Source organism: Alexandromys fortis, unplaced genomic scaffold, assembly GCF_014885135.2.
Source record: "Alexandromys fortis isolate MF-2015 unplaced genomic scaffold, M_Fortis_MF-2015_v1.1 scaffold_22, whole genome shotgun sequence".
Classification (NCBI taxonomy): Eukaryota; Metazoa; Chordata; class Mammalia; order Rodentia; family Cricetidae; genus Alexandromys; species Alexandromys fortis.
Window position 1 is genome coordinate 9,557,967 of NW_026067900.1, and position 19,786 is coordinate 9,577,752.

The 19,786-nt window shown below is 40.7% G+C and overlaps 1 protein-coding gene and 1 pseudogene across 1 annotated transcript in view; one reads left to right on the top strand and one right to left on the bottom strand.

The window, feature by feature from the left end:
- Nucleotides 1-210: 210 nt before the first annotated feature.
- LOC126491560 (COP9 signalosome complex subunit 9-like) lies at nucleotides 211-387 on the bottom strand (annotated as a pseudogene).
- A 6,705-nt stretch (nucleotides 388-7,092) lies between these two features.
- The window catches only part of Hmgcll1 (3-hydroxy-3-methylglutaryl-CoA lyase like 1), a 118,049-nt gene continuing 105,355 nt past the window's right edge, over nucleotides 7,093-19,786 (top strand). Inside the window, exon 1 of the mRNA XM_050127306.1 lies at nucleotides 7,093-7,222. Coding sequence (XP_049983263.1) covers nucleotides 7,115-7,222 — 108 coding nt within the window. The 5' untranslated portion in view covers nucleotides 7,093-7,114. The remainder of the gene's footprint in view (nucleotides 7,223-19,786) is intronic.

The window sequence follows — 19,786 nt, forward strand, 5'->3', positions numbered from 1 at the left end:
CCTTGTTATGGTGCTGTTTTTAATTTAAAAATGGATAAGGGACTAGCATTCTCAGAGACTGCAGCGCCCAGTTGGTTCAGACAGTCTCCCTCCTGTGGTTGACCAGGTCTTGACTTGTAGTGATCTTTGCAAGGTCTCTACAACTATCTGATCCTATCCTGAGAAATTCAAGACACGTCACAAAAGGGGAGCATATACAACTAGAGGGCCTCACTGGACATCATCATCATCATCAAAGAGTTCTTCAAAATCATTTTAAAAGTCTGCATAAACTACATTTTCATTGGCTGCCAAGTCCTTCAAGAACCTGGTGCTCCCCCCAGCTTCTTCCAGGGCCACATAGGGCTGCGTGCCCTCTGGGAACATCTCATCCCTGGCCGGCTTCATCTCAGGGCTGCGGCGTTGCCTCCAACAAATTTCAAGACAGAATTCATTAAGTATGCTGTGTATATCAGCAATTGTAAACAATTCAATGTATTTTTGTGCATGAAGGCTAATAGTCTATTCAGGATATATTGTGTTGACATTTCAAATTAAAGGTTGTGAAGGTATAAGCTTTGTCACTAAATTTAATTCCACTCTCATTTATAAGATAATCAAGGGAAAAAAAATCTATGTTTATTAAAATATCTTTTCCAAAATTCCAAACACTCAAAATCCCAATCATGTAATTTCAGATTTAAATCTTCTATATCACTTTAAATTTATTTAGTTGAAGTAGTAATGATAAACATTAATATTTTCTATATTTCTCATCTCTCTAAGAGAAAACATTATCACATTACAGGGGAATCCTTAGCAGAGACATCTAATATCATGCTGAAGTATGACATTGCTCCAAAAAGTTTCTGACATCGGACCAAAGGTCATGAGGAGTGAACACAATATCACTATGTTGAAGTTTTTATTTTTGTTTTTGACATGAATTCCTTGTAAAAGCAATTTACATAAATGATTTGTTTCCTAGTGTGCGTAGTTTGGTTGACACCTACATTATTACAGTGATGAGGACAATCTCCCCCTGGGTGAAGACAAGCCTTTGTCTCCTCCCTTGTGCCAGCCAGTCACCTGACCAAGGAACTACTGTCAGGGAGCAGCATTCCTGTTTAAAGAGATAGGAAGAATAATAATGTCCCTAAGGAAAAAAAATACCTTTCCTTCCCCAAATTTTTGCCTTCACTGTCATCTCCAGGAGCCGTCATGAGGTTTTTTTTGGGGGTCTACCCACATTTCTGAGTTCAGAGAAACATTCATCTCTCCCCCTTTCTTCTCTTCTGTCTGCTTCTGAATTAGGCCAGAGCCTAATCACTCTTTTCCTGGCACTCTGAGCTTCCCTTCCCCGTTTTGTCACCAGCTGCTTATCAGCCACATGTCTTGTCTCCATGCATAACTTAACAGCGCTTTCTCTTTCCCTCCTAAGCTCCCGTCTATAAATCTATGATGCTCTGCTCTTTAACTCTCAGCCTCTGAGTCCCTTGAAATTCATCTTTCAACTCTGGAAGAAGGGAACCTGTAAGCCACTAACTGGAGGTGGCTTCAGGAGCCACGGAGTTTCCAGAATCCTGGCTCACCGGGAAGAACTCTGTAGTTCCCAGACACTCCAATATTCCTTATTAACTTTTCAGTGGGAGTTAGTAGACTGTTTCCCTGCATCTGTCCACGATTGGATTCTTTGTGCTTCCCATCCAGTTCCGATTACACTTCTTCTTCTTAAGAACTTTGTCCTCTACTTCTGTGCTTCACTCAAAGTTTTGTTTCTATCAACACGGCAAAAATTAAATAATTTCATCTCCAATGTTGATTTTTAAAACAAACTAATAGTAATATTCCGAATAAAATTAGATCTTTTCCCCTGGCACAATAAAAGCTAGAATCCCAGTGAAAACAACTTTCACTATAATTGAGTGAGCTGTGATTCGGAAAACCTTTGAGAGCCATGTAATAAACGGGAAGTTCTTATTAAGGAATTGTTGCTCACAGAGCAGAATAATTGACCTTCTCTTCTATGCAAATGACATCAGCAACAATAAACCTCTTAGAATGTGAGTAGGTATGATTGATTTAAAATAGTTAAAGAACTATTTACCTGGGTCAGGTCTAACAGTTGGGGAGCAGTACATGTTATGTACCTACTCTTCAAGGTACCGCCAATCAGTTCAAAAACTGTCTTCCTAATGGCTGATACTTTAGTAAGAATTTGGTGTCTTCTGATTTTGTTGCAAAATAAGAAGTATTAACAGTGACGGAAAGAAAGTTAAGAGAAACTGTATATTTGAAGAATAGCATGCAAAACAGTTTATCCCAAGCATTGGCTCCTCTCTGCCATATGTGGCAGGCCTGCCCAGCCTCTCCTATCTCACGATGTTTATGTTTCCATGATTTCAAATGTTTCCTTCATTCAGCTTCAGAGAAGTCTCAGGACAATCAGGAGCCAAATTATCTAGTAGAACAAAGACCTGTCAGAGTAACAGGGCTGGTTTATCCTCCCACCATCAGCACCCAAGATCAGAGAGAGTTAGGACTCCCTCGCTGCTTCTCTCAGAACACATTTCATTTTATCAATGGGCATTCTGCACGCTGACTTTGAAAGGGAGATAGTGGATAGGCTGCATCTGGAAGAGATCAAGCTAAGGCGAGGCTTGCCGGGTCATCTTGCAGATGTAACCATGTGCTAAACTGAGAACTCCATTCTCAGAGCAAATGCCTCACACACTGCAGGAAGAGGCTGGACAGAAGTCAGAGCTACACTGTGAGGATAAATTCCCCGTCTTGGTTTTATTCAGTTATCAGATAAATCTCTTTGCTAAAAATGACCAGTTAAGCTAATCCTAAGCAGGACAGGACCGGTATTAACCAGGACTGAACCAGGTGAATGGGGGATATACCGTTTCAAGGACAGGCTTTCAGCAGCCAGGGACAGAGGCACAGCTCCACACTGTCACCCTCAGCAGCCTGAGTTCTCTAATTCTTTAAGGATCTCAATTCAGGTGAAATAGGATCTTTGGTTTAGATGTGGAAGAGAATATTGGTGGGCGTCATTGTGAAGTGGAGTTTGAGGTTATTAAAAATAAAAAGGTGTTCAGAGAAAGAATCAAACACACCCAAGAGCGTGGGTATGGACCTTTCAGAGATTAGTAAAAGTTTATTAAGATACACTTTTATTCTTTTTATTTGCTACAGTTTTATTCCTCTTATTTAGTGTGTGAATGTGTATATGGTATGGGTATTTATAAGTCTCTTCTCTTCTCTTCTCTTCTCTTCTCTTCTCTTCTCTTCTCTTCTCTTCTCTTCTCTTCTCTTCTCTTCTCTTCTCCTCTCCTCTCCTCTCCTCTCCTCTCCTCTCCTCTCCTCTCCTCTCCTCTCCTCTCCTCTCCTCTTCTCTTCTCTTCTCTTCTCTCTCTCTGTATATTTGTAAGCATTTGTGTGTCCATGCCTGTGTTGGATGCCTTCCTCTTTCCTCCACTTTATTTATTGAGGAAGGGTCTCTTGCTGAACTTGGAGCTAGCCCAAATTTGGCTATGGTCTGAGGATTTTTTTTCTCTGCCTCCAGAGTGCTGGGGTCATAGGTAGCTGCCATGGATGTCTGGCTTTTAAGTAAATTTGGGGTATCTGAACTCTGGTTCTCAGTCTTGTACTATGAATGCTTTGTCTACTGAGCCATCTCCCCATCCTTATTTTTAATATAGGGTTTAAGTACAGAGATTAAAAGAGAGAGAGATGCTTGGAGAAAGAAAATGACATACTGAAGTGTTGGTGTGGGCTTCTCAAGGCACAAAGTTATGTGCCATAGCATAACCCTACATTCCACTGTGCCTTTCAAATGGTACCAATGATTTCTCAAAGAGTTTCCAAGAAACATTTTAATCTGTCCACTTTTCTATTTGTCTGGTTGATGAAATTATGGGATGGCTCTGGAGAAGGCTTGGATGAGATTATAACCTGAAAAGGTTAAAACACAGAATCACTGAAGTCATAAGTTCTTTGGATTGGACCTTTTACTATACCGGGCAGTTCTACTAGGAAAATCTGATAGAAAGATTCTCAATTACAAGTCTGGAGATGAGAAAGGAGAAGGGCCTCAAGCAAATGCTAGCCCTGCTGGGCTTATAATTGCTCTTCCCAGCTGGAAAGAGGTCTTCATCAGACTTGGCTGGATCTTTCCTTTCCCATGTCCCCTCAACTTCCCATCTTCTCATTGTGGTTCAAGGCAATATAGAGGTGGGGAGAGGTCTGGAGAGATAGTTTTGTGCTAGAAACATGTTTGCTGCTCTCACAGAGGAGCAGAATTTTGTTTCCTGCACTCACATGGCCAGTTCTAGGGCATCCCACTTCTTTGTCTGGGCTTCGTGGGTACCAGACACATACATAATGCATTTAGGTCTATAGAGGCAAAACTCTCATACACATGAAATAAAAATAGATAAATCTTTTAAAAAGTAGAAACATGAGGGCAGGTACTTGAATTATTGGCAGAAGGAGGAATGGAAGTTAAGTGTATGAGTGATATTTTAGAATTATTGACTTTAAAATTATCTTTAAACATTAATTTATTTATTAATAAAGAGTCAACCTATGCTGTCAGGAATTTTATAGATGATATAGCTTAAATAGATAAATAAATTTTTCCTGTTGTGAGTGAGACGCATGTTCTAATTAGTCTATCTATCAAATGATGAGGGATATGGTATCTGGTGGTAATTCCTCCAGTCTGTTAGAAAGGCAGTCTACATAAGTTGAAACTAGCAAAGCATTGGTGTCAAATAACTCGGTTTATAGACATCTGGATCACTGGATAGATACATCACTTTGGTCATGAATGAAACTATAGACAGCTGAGTCACTGGATGGATGGATCACTTTGGTCATGGGTGGCTCTATATGGCAGCTGAATCATTGACCTGCTATATCATTTTGCTCAAGACTGAGTGATGTAGGTGGGTCTTCTTTCTATGTGATGCTTTCATTGGTTAATTAATAAAGAAACTGCTTGGCCCAGTTTCTTTGGTGGTGTGATAAGGGTCTTTCTCTGTGAGCCTAGATGGTCTAGAGCTAGTTATGTAGCCTAGGCTGACCTTAGACTAATGGCCGTCTTTCTAGCTTACCTTCCTAAGTAGTATGACACTAGGCTTAGAATCCAAGTTTCTTTATTTTTATAAGTTTTAACTCAAATAAATCTATTTTCTGTTTTCTTTCATTGAAAAGCAAAGCAAAACAACAACAACAAAACCCCCATGTATATATGCATGTGCATAGGGGTTCCCTTGATGCTAGAGGAGTCAGATCCACTGGGGTTAGAGGTCATAGGTGGTTGTGAGTCACCCACCATGGATGCCAAACTCCCATCCTCTATGAGAACTGTACAAACCCTTAACCAAGGAACAGTCTCTCCAGAGCTCGGGCTCCTAGTTAACCTGCCAAATGAGGAGAGCGAACTACACAGTGTACCCCAAAGCTCTGTGCTCTCTAAAACTTTTAAGGCTTGCATGCAGAGAATAAGGTATTGAGTGCTCAGCCCTAAATGGGTTATACATATCCCACTCTGAGCCCCATGGCTCAGAGAAGAGACAGCGTATAGTAAGATCCCGGGGTGGTGAATAACACCAAAGAAACTGTTTTTCAGGTACCACAGGGCAATTGCACAAACTCGTAACAGCTGTGAGAACATACATAGGACCAGCACAGGCTCCAGACTGATAGAATCTGGGTGTAGGCACAGGTGGGCATGAAATCCCACCAGTATCTGAGGAACTATTGGCATGTGATAACTCCCTGAAGAGGGAGACTCCATTGAACACACACTAGGGTAGGCCCTATTCTCAAGAGTGGCTGGGCAACACACACTGGACTTGTTGGGGGGGGGGGAAGGAAAATGATACCTTAAACTTGGTGGAGAGGGTGGCTGACGGGGAGATGGAGTGAGTATGTTCAAAATGCCTTCTATGAATTCTCAGAGAGTTAACAAAAGTATTCTCTAACAGATCTGGATCATGCATCCCTTTGAAGTCTCTTCCTATTATGCTCCAGAAGTTAATCTCTGTGCCCTCCCGCGTGTGCAAGCGTGTGCATCAGTCCACGCTGATCTTACTAGCTGGGGAGACAGTATGGTCAGCTAGCATCTTGGCCATAGACACTTAGCTGAGTCTCTGGGAAACTGCAGAGACACCTCCCCCCTCCTGCCACCCAAGACTATTCCTGGTCTATTGTGTCTTATCAACTGCAGGCTCCAGCCTCCACACGGAAGAGTATCCCAGTTTTGCAGTCTGAGGATGTTTGTGAAGTAGGCAGAATGAAGCAGGTCTTGTCTGGTCCTAAGGCTACCATATAAATCCTCAGTCCTAATCTACTTAGAACCGTTTTTGGTTTGAATGGATCTATCTTTTTAGGGCCTTGGTGACTGTGCCGTTTCTTTTAAAGTTCTTTTTAAGTTCTTCAGGCCCAGGGAGCTGGTAAGGAGCTTGTGGCCAGACCGCCACGGCACTCTGAGGTCTGTTCCTGACTCCCACATGGTAGTGGAAGGAGAGAACCATTAAATTCAATGAAAGTAAACCAACGAAAAGAATCCAGCATTTTAACATTTATCATACACCATCGGCTTTACTGACAACTTCTTGGGCTGTCTACCTACAATATCTCCCCTAATTTAGGATCCTCTTTTATAGGGTTTATGCAAAGCGCCTCAGGAATTTTTAATAGAGTTTCGACCCAAGACAAACTCAAACGAATTCGGAGGGACAACCCTACAGGCTTGTGGCTGGAAATGAAAGAATGTCTGTGCTCCTTCCTCTCAGAGGCCTCTCTTCCCCCAGAGCTCTGACTCAGGCATGAGTAGGTGGGTGAGCACCTGCAGACAATCAGCCCCAAGAGCCCCACGGTCGGGGAGTAGGGCCTGGATGTGTGCCACCCTGTCTCACTTTTTTGTTCCCATCCGGGTTCTGGGTCTCAGGGCCGGGACTCAGGTGCCAGCTGCACCCCTGCCTGGGCGTTGCCCGGGAACCGCGCCGCCGCAGTGCAGCTCGGACCCCGCGCGAGCACCCGCGGGACTCTCTCCCGGCTCGTACGCGTTTGCGGCTCAGGCCGTGGGCTCCAGCACCGCTTGTGGCACCCAGGCTGCGCCATGGGGAATCTACCATCTGCTGCGAAGCACTGCCTCAGCTACCAACAGCTTCTCCGCGAGCATCTGTGGAGCGGAGAGTCAGTGGCAGGGGCGCTGGACCCCGCGCAGGTACCACCTCGCGGCCTAGGGCGCCCCCACCCTCTGGCACAGCCTCTTCCCTATCAACCTCACCCTAATCCCCTTTGTGTCACCTCTGTATGCCAGGACCCTGCCTGCAGCAGCTCCGCTGTCAGTGTGCAGCTCTGTAGCTGAAAAGGCTTTTCACCTTCCTGCTGTGAACCAGTAGACTCGTCCTTGCAGGCCTAGCAATTTCCCTATTCCGGACCATTTGCAGGTGGCCTATAGGAGTGATCAGGTCTGTGTGTTTTCCCTTGGAAGGGATGCATTATCTAATGTAATTTAAATCCAGAGGCGTTCTTTCAAGGACAGTGCCTCCTTGTAGTGTGTAACAGACTACAAGCATGTCACTTTGTGGGTTAGAGAAAGGAATGAAGCCAATACACATTAGGAAGGTACACTACGTTAAAATCACCTGTCAGGTCAGAGCGGTGACTGTCTCTAATGCCATTGTGTTTTAACAAAATCAAACAAACTTGAATAAAAGCATTATAGAATGAATTTTTCCTGAAAGTCGTTGAATTATGAGTCATGGACTCCGCAAGGTTTTGACTTTTAGCTTCTTTAATTATAAGTGCCTGTTTGCCTTGTGAACAAGGTAGTTCCTGTTATTTTAGTGGGCTAGTCCAGTTTTGTTATGTGATGCTGCATCAGCTATTCTAACAGTAGGTTCCCCCTCCCCCCCCCCCCCCCCCCCCCCCCCCCCCCCCCCGCAGTCTCAGTCCAGTGTTCCAACAGGTGAAATTGAAACCTTGGATCCACAAGTAGGACTCAGAATTTGTGGGCTGTTTTATAGATAGTTTCTGCCTCATCAACTAGAACATGGCCAGGGCTATTCACAAGAGTCCTAGAATCAGCTCGGTATCTATCAACAGATGGATGGATACAATACAGAAGATATGGCGTATGTATACAACAGGCTATTATTCAGAACAAAGAACCAAATCAAGTCTTTTGCAGGTAGGCGCCTGGAACAGAAAGTCACCATGTCACGTGAAATGAGCCAGAGCCTGAAAAGATTGGCCCTGCATGTTTTCTGTCCCCTGTGGGGGTGGGGGGGAGAAACAATGAAACAAACAAAGGAACAATGAAAGCAGAGACTGGGAGAAATGAAGAGGATCAGCAGGGTTAATGAGGGTAACGAGGCAGTACATGAAAGTGTCCTGACGAAATCCATTATTTTCTACAAGTAATATGTATTAATAAAAAGGCACAAAAGGATGGACAAGGGCCCCCTGATAGAAACCCAGGGATGACAGAGGTGAAGTGGGAAGTCATGCTCTATCTCCTCCCATGTCCTCACGAATAATTCCTATGTATTCTCGTGTGAACTTCCTAGAATGCTACCAACAATCTCTAACAGTTTGTTTTACACAATCAAGAATCCCTAACATTTATTTTTTTTAAGATGAAATCACACGATTTTATTGCTTAGGTGATCTTTATAGATGTGTGTATGTACATTCTGTGGGCTTTGTGGATGGTGACTAACATCAGGATGATGGGGGATGGTTTCCACTTTATCTGTTAAGATGAGGAAACAGGGGAAAGGAAGATTGCTTGGATTACTGATGAGGCAATAAAAGGACATGACTTTCAGACTCGTGTACTTTTCTGGAAAACTCTCTAAGACATTTTAGCACCTTCCAGCTCTTCCGCCTGTGACCCTCCTGTTTGTTCCTTAATTACGCCTTGCAAACCACTTCTTTGGTTCAGCTCTCTTATCCTTGTGTCCTTGCCAGGCTCAGTAGCTTCTGTCTCTCTGGGCCATCGTGCCGGCCTGTCTTACAGCTTATCTCCTCTCATAGTCCTGGTTATTATTTGTATCCCAGCTCTTGGCTTTATATTTTCTTCTCTTTTCCGAGCTTCAGACTGCACTTAGCTATGTCAACAGAAATTGATACTCAACATCTCCAACTTGCATTCGTGTCCTCTCTTCCTGGACTGGCAAGTTCTTTCTGGAAAATCATCCTTGTTCTATGCACAAGTCCTTCAAAGTCACTGGATGGATTTCCATACATTCTGGGGTCATCTGGGAAGAGGGACCCTCAATTAAGAAAATGCCCCCAGCACATTGGCTTGTGGAAAAGCCTGTAGTGCATTACTCTTTGATTTATGATTGATGTAGAAATGCTCAGCTCATTGAGCGGGTGTCTTGGGTGCTACAAGAAAGTAGTCTGAGCAAGCCAAGAAAACCAAGTCAGTAAGCAGAGATTGTCCGTTGTCTCTGCATTAGTTCCTGACTCCTGGTTCCTCTCTTAGTTTCTGCCTTGACTTCCTTCAGTAATGGACGGGGATATGGAACTGTAAGCTAAAATAAATTCTCAAGTTGATTTTCGTCATGGTGTTTTATCATAACCACCAAAACCCTTACTAAAACATTTTCCAAACAGATTTTTCCCCATGATTTCCTGTTGCAAAGAATCTGCTCACAGTTTGTTTTGTTCTACAAGGTTCAAGTCGAAGGCTCCTTGCCCTCCATTTCCATCACTTTTAAAGCATCACGGAGTCCTGGAATTTCATTCTTGAAATCCTTTCGAATGTATCTATTTTCCAGCTTCACCAGCACTTCAATTTTAAAATAGCTCTATGTGACCTCCATGTGACTAAACCATTGCCTTCCCCTTCTTACTTTCAGTTTTTCCTCTCCTACCCACTGTATAGACAGTCGAGAAGTTCTATATTGCAAGTAAAATCATGCCATTATCATACCCGTCTGTGAATTCCATTGTTTTCAGAAATCGACAAACAGAACATTGACTTGGTTCTCTGAAGTTTCCAGTAGTCTTCATTCACCTCATCTTAAACTATTCACTTAGTTCTTGTCATTTTTTTTTTTGCCATAGTGTCCTTCTTTCTGCTGTCTATAAATCAGGTTCCCTTCGCTCGTTTCATCCCTCTGCTAAAAAATATTTCTCAATTAGCTTTTATTCAATCTTCAGCATTCAATGTGAATGTCACATTTTCATGAAAACTTCCCATTAGTCTTGGCTATGATTTTACTGTATTATATACCTATTGTATATTAAATGGATTCTCTATTTATTTGGCGATTAATTGGAATATAACTCTATGCCAAATATTAAGGCCAAATAAAACCCAGAAAAAAAAAACAACCCACAACTGGACTTACCACACCTAACAAAATGCCTGGTTAGTTCTTACGATCAGTATGTACTTGTTAAAGAAATGAAGGGCTGCTCATCTGTATAAAGGACAAGCCAAGCCAAGCATCTCATGCTTGGGAAAATCTCTCTAAAACAATGATTAGTACATTAGTTTGTAACGCACAACTGTTAACTTAGTTCAAAATTAACGATACCAAGCACTTGTTATCATTTGAATCTTAGTACCAGTGTGTGTGTGTGGGGGGGAGTGTTTTTACGTTTATGACTTGTCTTTTTATTAAATAGACCTCAGCCAGGATTTGATCATGAAGAAATGATGAAAATGAAATTTGAATACTGTAAAGGAACCATAAGGAACTTTGCCTCTCGTTTGCTGTTGAATTTGATAGATGATATGATAGACAGGGCTGGGGGATGCACTCAGAGAACTTGCTTGCCATTGGGATTGATCGAAATGTCTCTGGGTGAAAGAGTGCCATGCTAGCTACCAACAGGCTAGAGACCAACTTCTTTTCCTCCTTCCTCCATTCCTCCCTTCCCCACAGTATCACAGTGTGCTGTGCAACTTACTATTCGACTTTGTGCATAAACTAGCCTGCTTTCACTATAAAATTTCTCTGTACACATTAAATATAAAATATCCTGAGGAATTAGAGGTAACCTCTTAAAAAAATCAATCTATCAGACTAGTAAAGTTTAATACCTAGCTCTAATTTTAAACTATATGCAGTATTTGTGCTTAAATTTGGTGAAGGAGTAATCTAAACTCTATACATTTTTTTTGTGTGACCCCATAGCTTTAGCATCCTTTCCAAAAAACTTGAAAGGACTGGAGATGAATTTTTAGAAGAAGAAACAAACTCACTTCTTTCTATTTATTTTGTGTTCTTTCTTAACTGTTAACTTTCATTTCTTCACTTTTACTTTATTTTGGAATAATGTATTTTTAATTTCCCCGTGGAATTAAAATATCAGTTATATGCTTTTTAAAAATTTATGTTCATAGTTGTTAACCATAATTTGTCAGCGTCTAACCTTGACTTACTAAACTATAATATGCCTGGTGTTATAGCATGTAAACTGAAGATGTAACACAACGCACTGCTGCCTATTGGCTTTTGATACTTCTTGTTGTATGTGTTTATTCTCCACATGGGATATTTAGAAAATATGTTTACTCAGTCACTGTTAATTTTTATTTATGCATGCATTTTTCCCTTTCTTCTGCATTAATTTATTCGTGCTAGCTTTGGCAGCACATATACTGTATTCATTTATTCATTTCCAGTCCTGCATTGGAATTATTTTCTTTAACCAGGAGTATTCCCTTCAGTCTCCTCTTTATTGAAAACCCACTGGTGTGCAGGGTTGCGATATGGCTTAGTGGGCAAAGGCAGTTGCAACCAAACCTGATGACCTTAGTTTAATTTTGGGAACCACCTTGTATAAGAAAAGAACCAGGTCCTACAAGTTGTCCTCTGACTTCCACACAGACACACACACTCACTCAAACACACACTCTCACACACAGTCCCCAGACATTAAATAAATAAATGAACACATAAATAAATGTAATTTTAAGAAAACTTAAAAAGAAAAACAGCAGTTTGGTTGCTCAAGTACTGGAGAGGCCGAGGAAGGAGGCAACTAAATGAGACAATGGGAAATTCAGTGAAACGCTCTCACAAAATCAAGTGTTGGAGTGGTTAAGAAGAGAGAAGAACGAGAGCCATAATCTAGCGTGCACGGGTCTCTGAGTTCAGTCATCAGTACCACAAACCATGTATTTGCTTGTTTTGTGTAAAACCAGGCAATGATTACTTCTTTCAACATACTTGTGTGTATAATACAATAGAAACAAGTGACTATTAATATAAACACTTATGACACAAAGAATTCAAATTAATAAATAATTTAAATACATAGAAGCAATAAAAACCACAGATTTCTTAGCAGTTACAATGAAAAGATTAACAAGCAATCTCAGCTATTTGTCCTATTTCTTGTCTGATAATAATGTATCTTTCATTCTCTTTTTGATTTCCAATCACATATATTGAAACTATTTTCATTTTTCTGGTTAGTGGCGTGTAGCAATTCTGATAACTAGATACTTGTGTATATTTCACATTTCTTACTGTATTTTTTTTTATTATCTCCTTTCCATGTTCAGTAGGTACATTGTCTTCTTGTATTCCTTTTTTGCCAATTCCTTCTACAGCTCTGTCTTAGTGTCAGCCTAATTATTGGATTTTATAACTTTATCTTTCACAATTTTAGGTATGTATGTATGTGCAATGTATTTATGGTGTTTGTGTGCCCATGTGTACGCAGGTACATGTGCACGTGTGTGCATGTATTTGGAGGCCAGAGGTTGATGTGGTTTTCTTTGTCTCTCTCTACCTTATACACTGAGGCAGGTCTTTCACTTAAGCCTAAAGCTTACTGTTACTGCTAATTTTGCTAGTGAGCTTGATCTGGACATCCTCTGTCTCTGCCTCCTGAATAATAGCACCACCAGGCATTTATGTTGGTGCCAGGAACCTGAACCTCTGGTCCTTATGCTTGGGCAGTATGATGGTTAGTTTTACTTATCCCATTAACACAACTTAGAATTGCCTGGGAAGAGAGTCTTAATGAAGAATCGCCTACATTGGGTTAATCTGTGTGTATAACTAATATACACACACATATATAATATACACACATATAATTAATGCTATGGAAGATCCAGGCTTGATCCTCCCAATCCAGGAGCAAGGGAGATCCTTCCATTTTCTGGTATCCTCTTCAATTTCTTTCTTCAATGCTTTAAAGTTCTTGTCAAATAGGTCTTTCACTTCCTTGGTTAGAGTTACCCCAAGGTATTTTATGCTGTTTGTGGCTATTGTGAAAGGTGAAGCTTCTCTGATTTCCCTCTCTGCTTCCATATCCTTTGTGTATAAGAGGGCGACTGATTTTTTGGAGCTGATCTTGTATCCTGCCACATTACTAAAGGTGTTTATCAGCTGTAAAAGTTCTTTGGTGGAGTTTTGGGGGTCACTTATGTACACTATCATATCATCTGCAAATAACGAAAGTTTAACTTCTTCCTTTCCAATTCGAATCCCCTTGATCCCCTTATGTTGCCTTATTGCTATTGCTAGAACTTCAAGCAACAGTTACCTTCAGGAGTTCCATTGTGATATATCTTAGGGGTAACCAACAGCTGTCTAATCAGACTCTAAGCCTGTCCGATAGGAAGGAATTCGTGCCTCTTCTGTATACCTAGGCAACTAACCAGTTACTGGTGAGGTCATGGATCCTCGAGGGGACTTTACTACTGCCACATTATTAACACAGTATATCTTCTAAGTGTGCTCTAAATATTTATCCTTAAACCAACAGGAGAACATTTTTCCATTTTTACACTATTACTTATCAAATAACTTTATTTCAAATTTGCTCACACTTAGATTCCTGAATGGGCATGCCTGGCCTGAATATGTAGAAACATGGCTGGAAATCATGACCATGGCTTAGTTCCTATATTATTAGGAAGTGTACTTCTTGGTGTTTTATAATATGTGTAATGATTTTGTATCCATGTATTTTTTTTTACCTGATTGCTTATTAAATTGTCACAGTAGTCTATTTAATAGGTTTCATGAGTAAGGCACACATTGGTTAAACAACTTGTTCATAGCCAGCAGCTAGCAAAGAGCAGAGTTAGGTTGGGAACTCAGGAAGTTCCACTTCCAGAACATTGAGTTTGTACTGCTGTTTCCATTGTAGTCATGAGAGGAATCGCTTGTGGAGTTTATTGAATATGCTGGAAGCTCTTACTCAGCAGCATGCAGCTGACTGCCAGCTGTCTTTGTGTTCCCTTCACCCTGCCTTGGTAAGCACTTTGCTGGACAGGGCTACCACTGCCTACCAACTGGAGTCAGCCTGGGCTAGTATCGTCCTTCCTTCTCTGTGTCTTTCCTTAGCTCTTGGCCTTTGCTCATGGGGTTCAGGTTGGGGAGAGACTGCTGTGAGTTTTGACTTCCCTTCTGCCCTCCCTGAGGTTGGGAGTAGAATTCAGTCTGGAATAGAACTGCATTGGATACAAAAGGAAAAACAACTCGGTTTCCAATAAATTTCCTGTTCCCTTCAATCTTCAATACTTTCTGTCTGTCCTTGAATTTCTGTTGGCTTCTGGATTCCTTGCTTTGTCTGATTCCAGCTGGCTTTCACATCCTTCCTTCCCCCTATGCTGTGAGCTGTGTGTTCTTTTTTTTTTTTTTTCTCCCATCAGCTTCAAGCTCCTCCAAGTCTTCTGGCTTTTCTTATGGTTATTCACTCTGTGCTGTAACTTTCTCTGACCCTTTCTTCTCTGTTTTCCACCCTGTTACTCACTTAGCTTTTAGTTTTGTTTCTTTTTTATATTTCCTAGTCAACCAGGAGGCCAGACATCATGGACCCAAAGACGCGTTGGGTCGCTTGCAGGTGACATGTGGTGTTGGAGAGACAAAATCAGAACACGTATTTAGATCATTTTAAATGGATTCTGGATTTGCAAGTTTTTGTCAAGCCTGGTTAAAGTCCTAAGAACAAAAGCAGCTTTTAGAATTCTGGTTTCCTACTAGCAGCATGGCAATTAGAAATCTATGTAGGAGAGAGAAATTGCTGCCTAGCTGAGAAAATTTAATCCCTGAAAACATTTGATTGTTCTACACTTAAACATGTAGATGAAAAAGAATACCTTTATACACATTTACCTTCTAACTGTCTTAGGCATCAGGAAGGTTTGTTTTGGGGATCTTTGGTGGTGAACAATGAGAGTTTGGTGGACAATGGTGTGGGAATAGTGTGATGAGTTTGTTCAAAACGTTTCTAGTTTTCAATTTTTTTTTAATTTCTTCTGTTAAATTGAAACTTTTTATAACTCATTTTATATTTTCTTATAGAAATATTGATTAGTGAATCTTATTAGTGAATTTTGGAACATGTATTCCAAAATAAGACTTTACATGAAAATAATTCTACATCAAGACTCTTAAAATTATCCAGATCTATGTGGTTTAAATTTTAATTTATCTGCCATTTCACAATGTATGTTAGTATCAAGTAATTAGATGCATTCAATAGATAAACTTAAAAGGCTTGTGTTTAGCTCAGTGGTAGAGAGAGAGAGCCCTTGCCTAGCATGGGAAAGCTCCAATTCTAATTCCCTGCATTAAAAAGGAATTTAAAAGCTATTCTATCATTTCTCCACAGTCCTAGAGGGATCAAAGCTGTGAACTCTTTTTTCTTTTATAATAATATATATATATATTATATAATTATACAATATATTTTATATTCTTTTCCCTTCCTAAAATGCCTCCAAGATCCTCTCTAATTCCCTACCCACCAAATTTCACAGTCTCTCTCTCTCTCTCTCTCTCTCTCTCTCTCTCTCTCTCTCTCTCTCACACACACACACACACACACAAAACAAAAACAAAAACAAAAACAAAAACAAAATCAACTAAGAAGAACCTACTCCTGGGCATGGGGTCCACCCTGGAGTGTGATTGATACACATAGTGACACTTCATTGGAGAAAACTAATTTTCTTTTTCCACGCAGACATAAATTGCAAATAGCTTCTTGGTTATGGGTGGAACTTTGTGTTGCCTTCTCCTTCTTAGTTCCCAGCCTTTGTCTGTTTTGAACCTGTGTTTTCTGCCACAGTGTCTGCGAGTTCATATGTGCATCAGTCCTATCGTGTCTACAAGATGTAGCATGAATTCTAATTGTTCTTAATACTAAAACCTTTGAGTCAGATATTGGAGGGTGAAAGCTGCAAGATCAGAGAAGCAGAGTAGTCAGCCACTAGAGTTCTTACCTCTACTGAATCCTCTGATTGAAGGGAGCAAGATCCTGTCTCCACAAATTCTCAGACTGAATGCTGAGCTCCTTTCTCTTCCTGTCTTATATCCCCCTCTCCTTCCACCTTCTTAGTGCTAGGGTTCAAGGTGTGATCCACCACTGATTGGTCCTGTTTCTCTTTTAGACTGACTTAATCTTGTGTAGCCCAGGGTGACCTTGAATTCACAGAGATGAGTCTGCCTGTCTCTCAAGTGCTGGGATTAAAGGTGTGTGCCACCACTGCCTGGCTCTAGGGCTAACTAGTGTGGCTAACTCCACACTCTGATCTTCAGGCAAGCTTTATTTGTTAAACCACAAACAAAATATCACCACACAAGAGATGCCGTTTTCTTGGAATTATCCATCACCTCAGGCTCTTTGAACTTTCTGCCTCCTCTTCCACTTGTATCCCTGAGCCTTGAGGGCAGAGATTTGATAAAGACAACATTTTTAGAGCTGGTATGCCAAAGTCTCTCACTGTCTGCACATTGTACAGATTTTGGTATCTCTGTTAATTACCATATACCGAAAAGAGAAGCTTCTCTGATGAGGGTTGAGTGATTCGCTAACCTGTGGTTGTAGTAATATGTTATTAGGGAGTCATTTTATTGCTGTATTTCTTTAGCAGAATAATAGTAGTAAGTTTTCCCCTGGGCCCCTACCATCTCTTGTCTCAGTTTCTTAGCCATTTTAGCAGTATCAGGAATGTGTCTCATCTTGTGGAGCAAGCCTTAAACCCAACCACAAAGTGGTTGGTTACCTTTGTATCATTTGTGCCACTATTGCAAAATACATATTGTAAGCAGGCCACATGTGTGTTTCAGTCTACATAAGCACAGAGCTAAGCTACCTACCAGGAGACCAGTAAGTGGTGATCTTACAAAGATAGGGAAATAGAATATCCTGTTATAAAGAGATAAAGGAGAAACTAGAATAGGATAAAGGAGGGAGTGTGGAGAAGGATGGTTAATATTTAAGATCTGTGAGTTCCACTCATTATTTTCATTGAAGGAACTGGTGCTTCTTTTCCTGTTTTAGAAAGATCTGCTTTTTCTGGTAATTACAATGCTGTGAATAGAAAGAAGAAAGAATGAGGGTCTGTCTCTCTGATACAGCATGGTGAAGACCATTTAAGGGGGGAGGAATAAAGACTTATGGGAAATAAAGTCACTAGAACCTTTCTCCCATGACTCCATCTTTAAAGATTTATTTTTATTTTAAATTTATGTGTATGAGTACTTTGTCAGCCTGCATGTGTGTATGTATACCATGTATATGCTTGGCGCCCCCAGAAGCCAGAAGAAGGTGTGAAATCCCCTCAAACTGTAATTACAAACTGTTGTGAGCCATCGTGTGCATTCTGAGAATTGAACCTGGATCCTCTGCAAGGCAATGAGTCCATTTAGTGGATTTCTCTAGCTCTCTAAGGCTGCATTTTTATTCTGCATCACGGTGTTCCTTTAATATATAGCCTCTCTCTTCTGTTTTTCATTTAAATCATTGTTTTCCAATTCTATCTTGCAATTAAGCATTTAACACTTATTTAATTGTAATTTAACACTTATTTAATTTAATTGTATCTGTATCTGTGTGGTGGTATATACATATGAGCACAGGTACATGCAGAGTCCAGCAAGGGTCTCTGACATTTTGTTACAAATGGTTGTGAGCTGCCCCATTGTGGATGCTGGGAGTCAAACTCAGGTCTTCTGTAGAGAAGCAAATGCTCTAGATTCCTAAGCTACCTATCCAGCTTCTGTAATTCATTACATTAAAAATGCTAATCTATAAGTTTGTTTTAATCCAGTTCATGGGAATAGTAGTTCTTATGGAAGTGGTAGATTTGAGAGTCAGGTAAAATTTGAGTAGGTAAGAATGCATTTCTGGTCAGAATATGAGCTACAGGGTTAGTGGAAAGAAATATGGAGAGTTCTTTCTTTTTTAAAATATATTTTACTTAAAACTATAGTTGCATCATTCCCCCTCCCTTTTCCTGTCTGCCGCCCCCATGTTTCCCCATCACTCTTACCCAATTGAACTCATTTCTTTATTAATACGTGTGTGTATATAGATATAGAAATATACAAGTGCAATTTGCTGACTTCACTGTTGTTTATGTGTATATAATTTCAGGTTTGACTACTTTGCATTGGTTAATTTCTTAAGGGGTTTTTCTTGGGAAGGGCTAGTTCTTCTTCAGCAGTCATTAGTTGCATGTTTTGCCTATAGTTATTTCTCGTAGGAGAGAAACCCGATGAGACCCCCCCTTCTTCCTTAGAACGTCTATTGATATCATCATTGTTCCAGACTTGTATAGGCAGTCATTTCTAGGAGCCTTCCAGTAGACTTCCTGGCCTTATAGCTCTTGCAATCTTTCTGATACGTTTCCTGATCCTTAGATTCAGGAGTTATGTTGAAGGTGTGTTCCTTGGGATGTAGCTCTCTATGATCTATTGATCTATGTATTACATCTAATTGGGGTTTTCTGAAAGAGAAGTTTCTTTAATGAGGGGCGAGAGCTACACTATGTGTGGGAATAAGGATACATTTTAGAACAGTTAGGACTTATACTGGTCTAGTAGGTGGTAGTAGGTTCTTTTCTAAGATCCATGACCCCACTTGCCTTGTATAGTTGGCTATGTTTCCAGTACCAGGCGTGATTTCCCTCCTGTGCAGTGGTCTGTCCACTTAGTCCAGTTAGAGAGCTCTGGTTCCTGCCAACACATGAGTGCCATTATTGTACCCTGACAGATATCTTGCCATGCTGGTCATTGTTGTGAGTCATCGATGTCACAACCGGATAGAACTATTGATGGCTTCCTTCCCTTGGCAGATTACGTAGTGCTTTCTGGTACTTCCAAAGCTAGACAATAGGAAGTAGGCTTTCAGGGTAGATCCAGCTCAAATCAAACCTGTGTCCTAACTGTGAGATGTCTTTAGCAATAGGGGCTTACCTTCAGCTTCTGAGAGGTAACCAAGGGCAAGGGCAGTAAATGTTTCTGAAGTCATTTGGACTACACTAACCAACAACTTGAATGGAGGGTTCTCATTTCTGGTACTGGGTTTTTGTTAGATAGTCTATTGTTCTTGTGACAGCATTTAGTATTGTTACCCTATGTGACTGGTTTAATTTTTTTTTTTTTTTTTTTTTTTTTTTTTTTTTTTTTTTTTGGTTTTTCGAGACAGAGTTAGTAGACCAGGCTGGTCTCGAACTCACAGAGATCCGCCCTCCTCTGCCTCCCAAGTGCTGGGAATAAAGGCGTGCACCACCACTGCCTGGCTATGTGACCGTTTTAAAGGGTATATTATGCTGGATTGTTTTATGTCAATTTGAAATAAGCTAAAGCCATATGAGAGGAGGGAACCTCAGTTTAAAAAGTACCTCCATAAGATCAGGCTGTAGGCAAGCCTGTAGGACATTTTCTTATTTAGTGATTGATGTGGGAGGGCCCAGCCCATTGTGGATGGTGCAATATATGGGCCAGTAGTCTTGGGTTCTATAAGAAAGCAGGATGAGAAAGTCAGGGAGAGTAAGCCAATAAGCAGCACC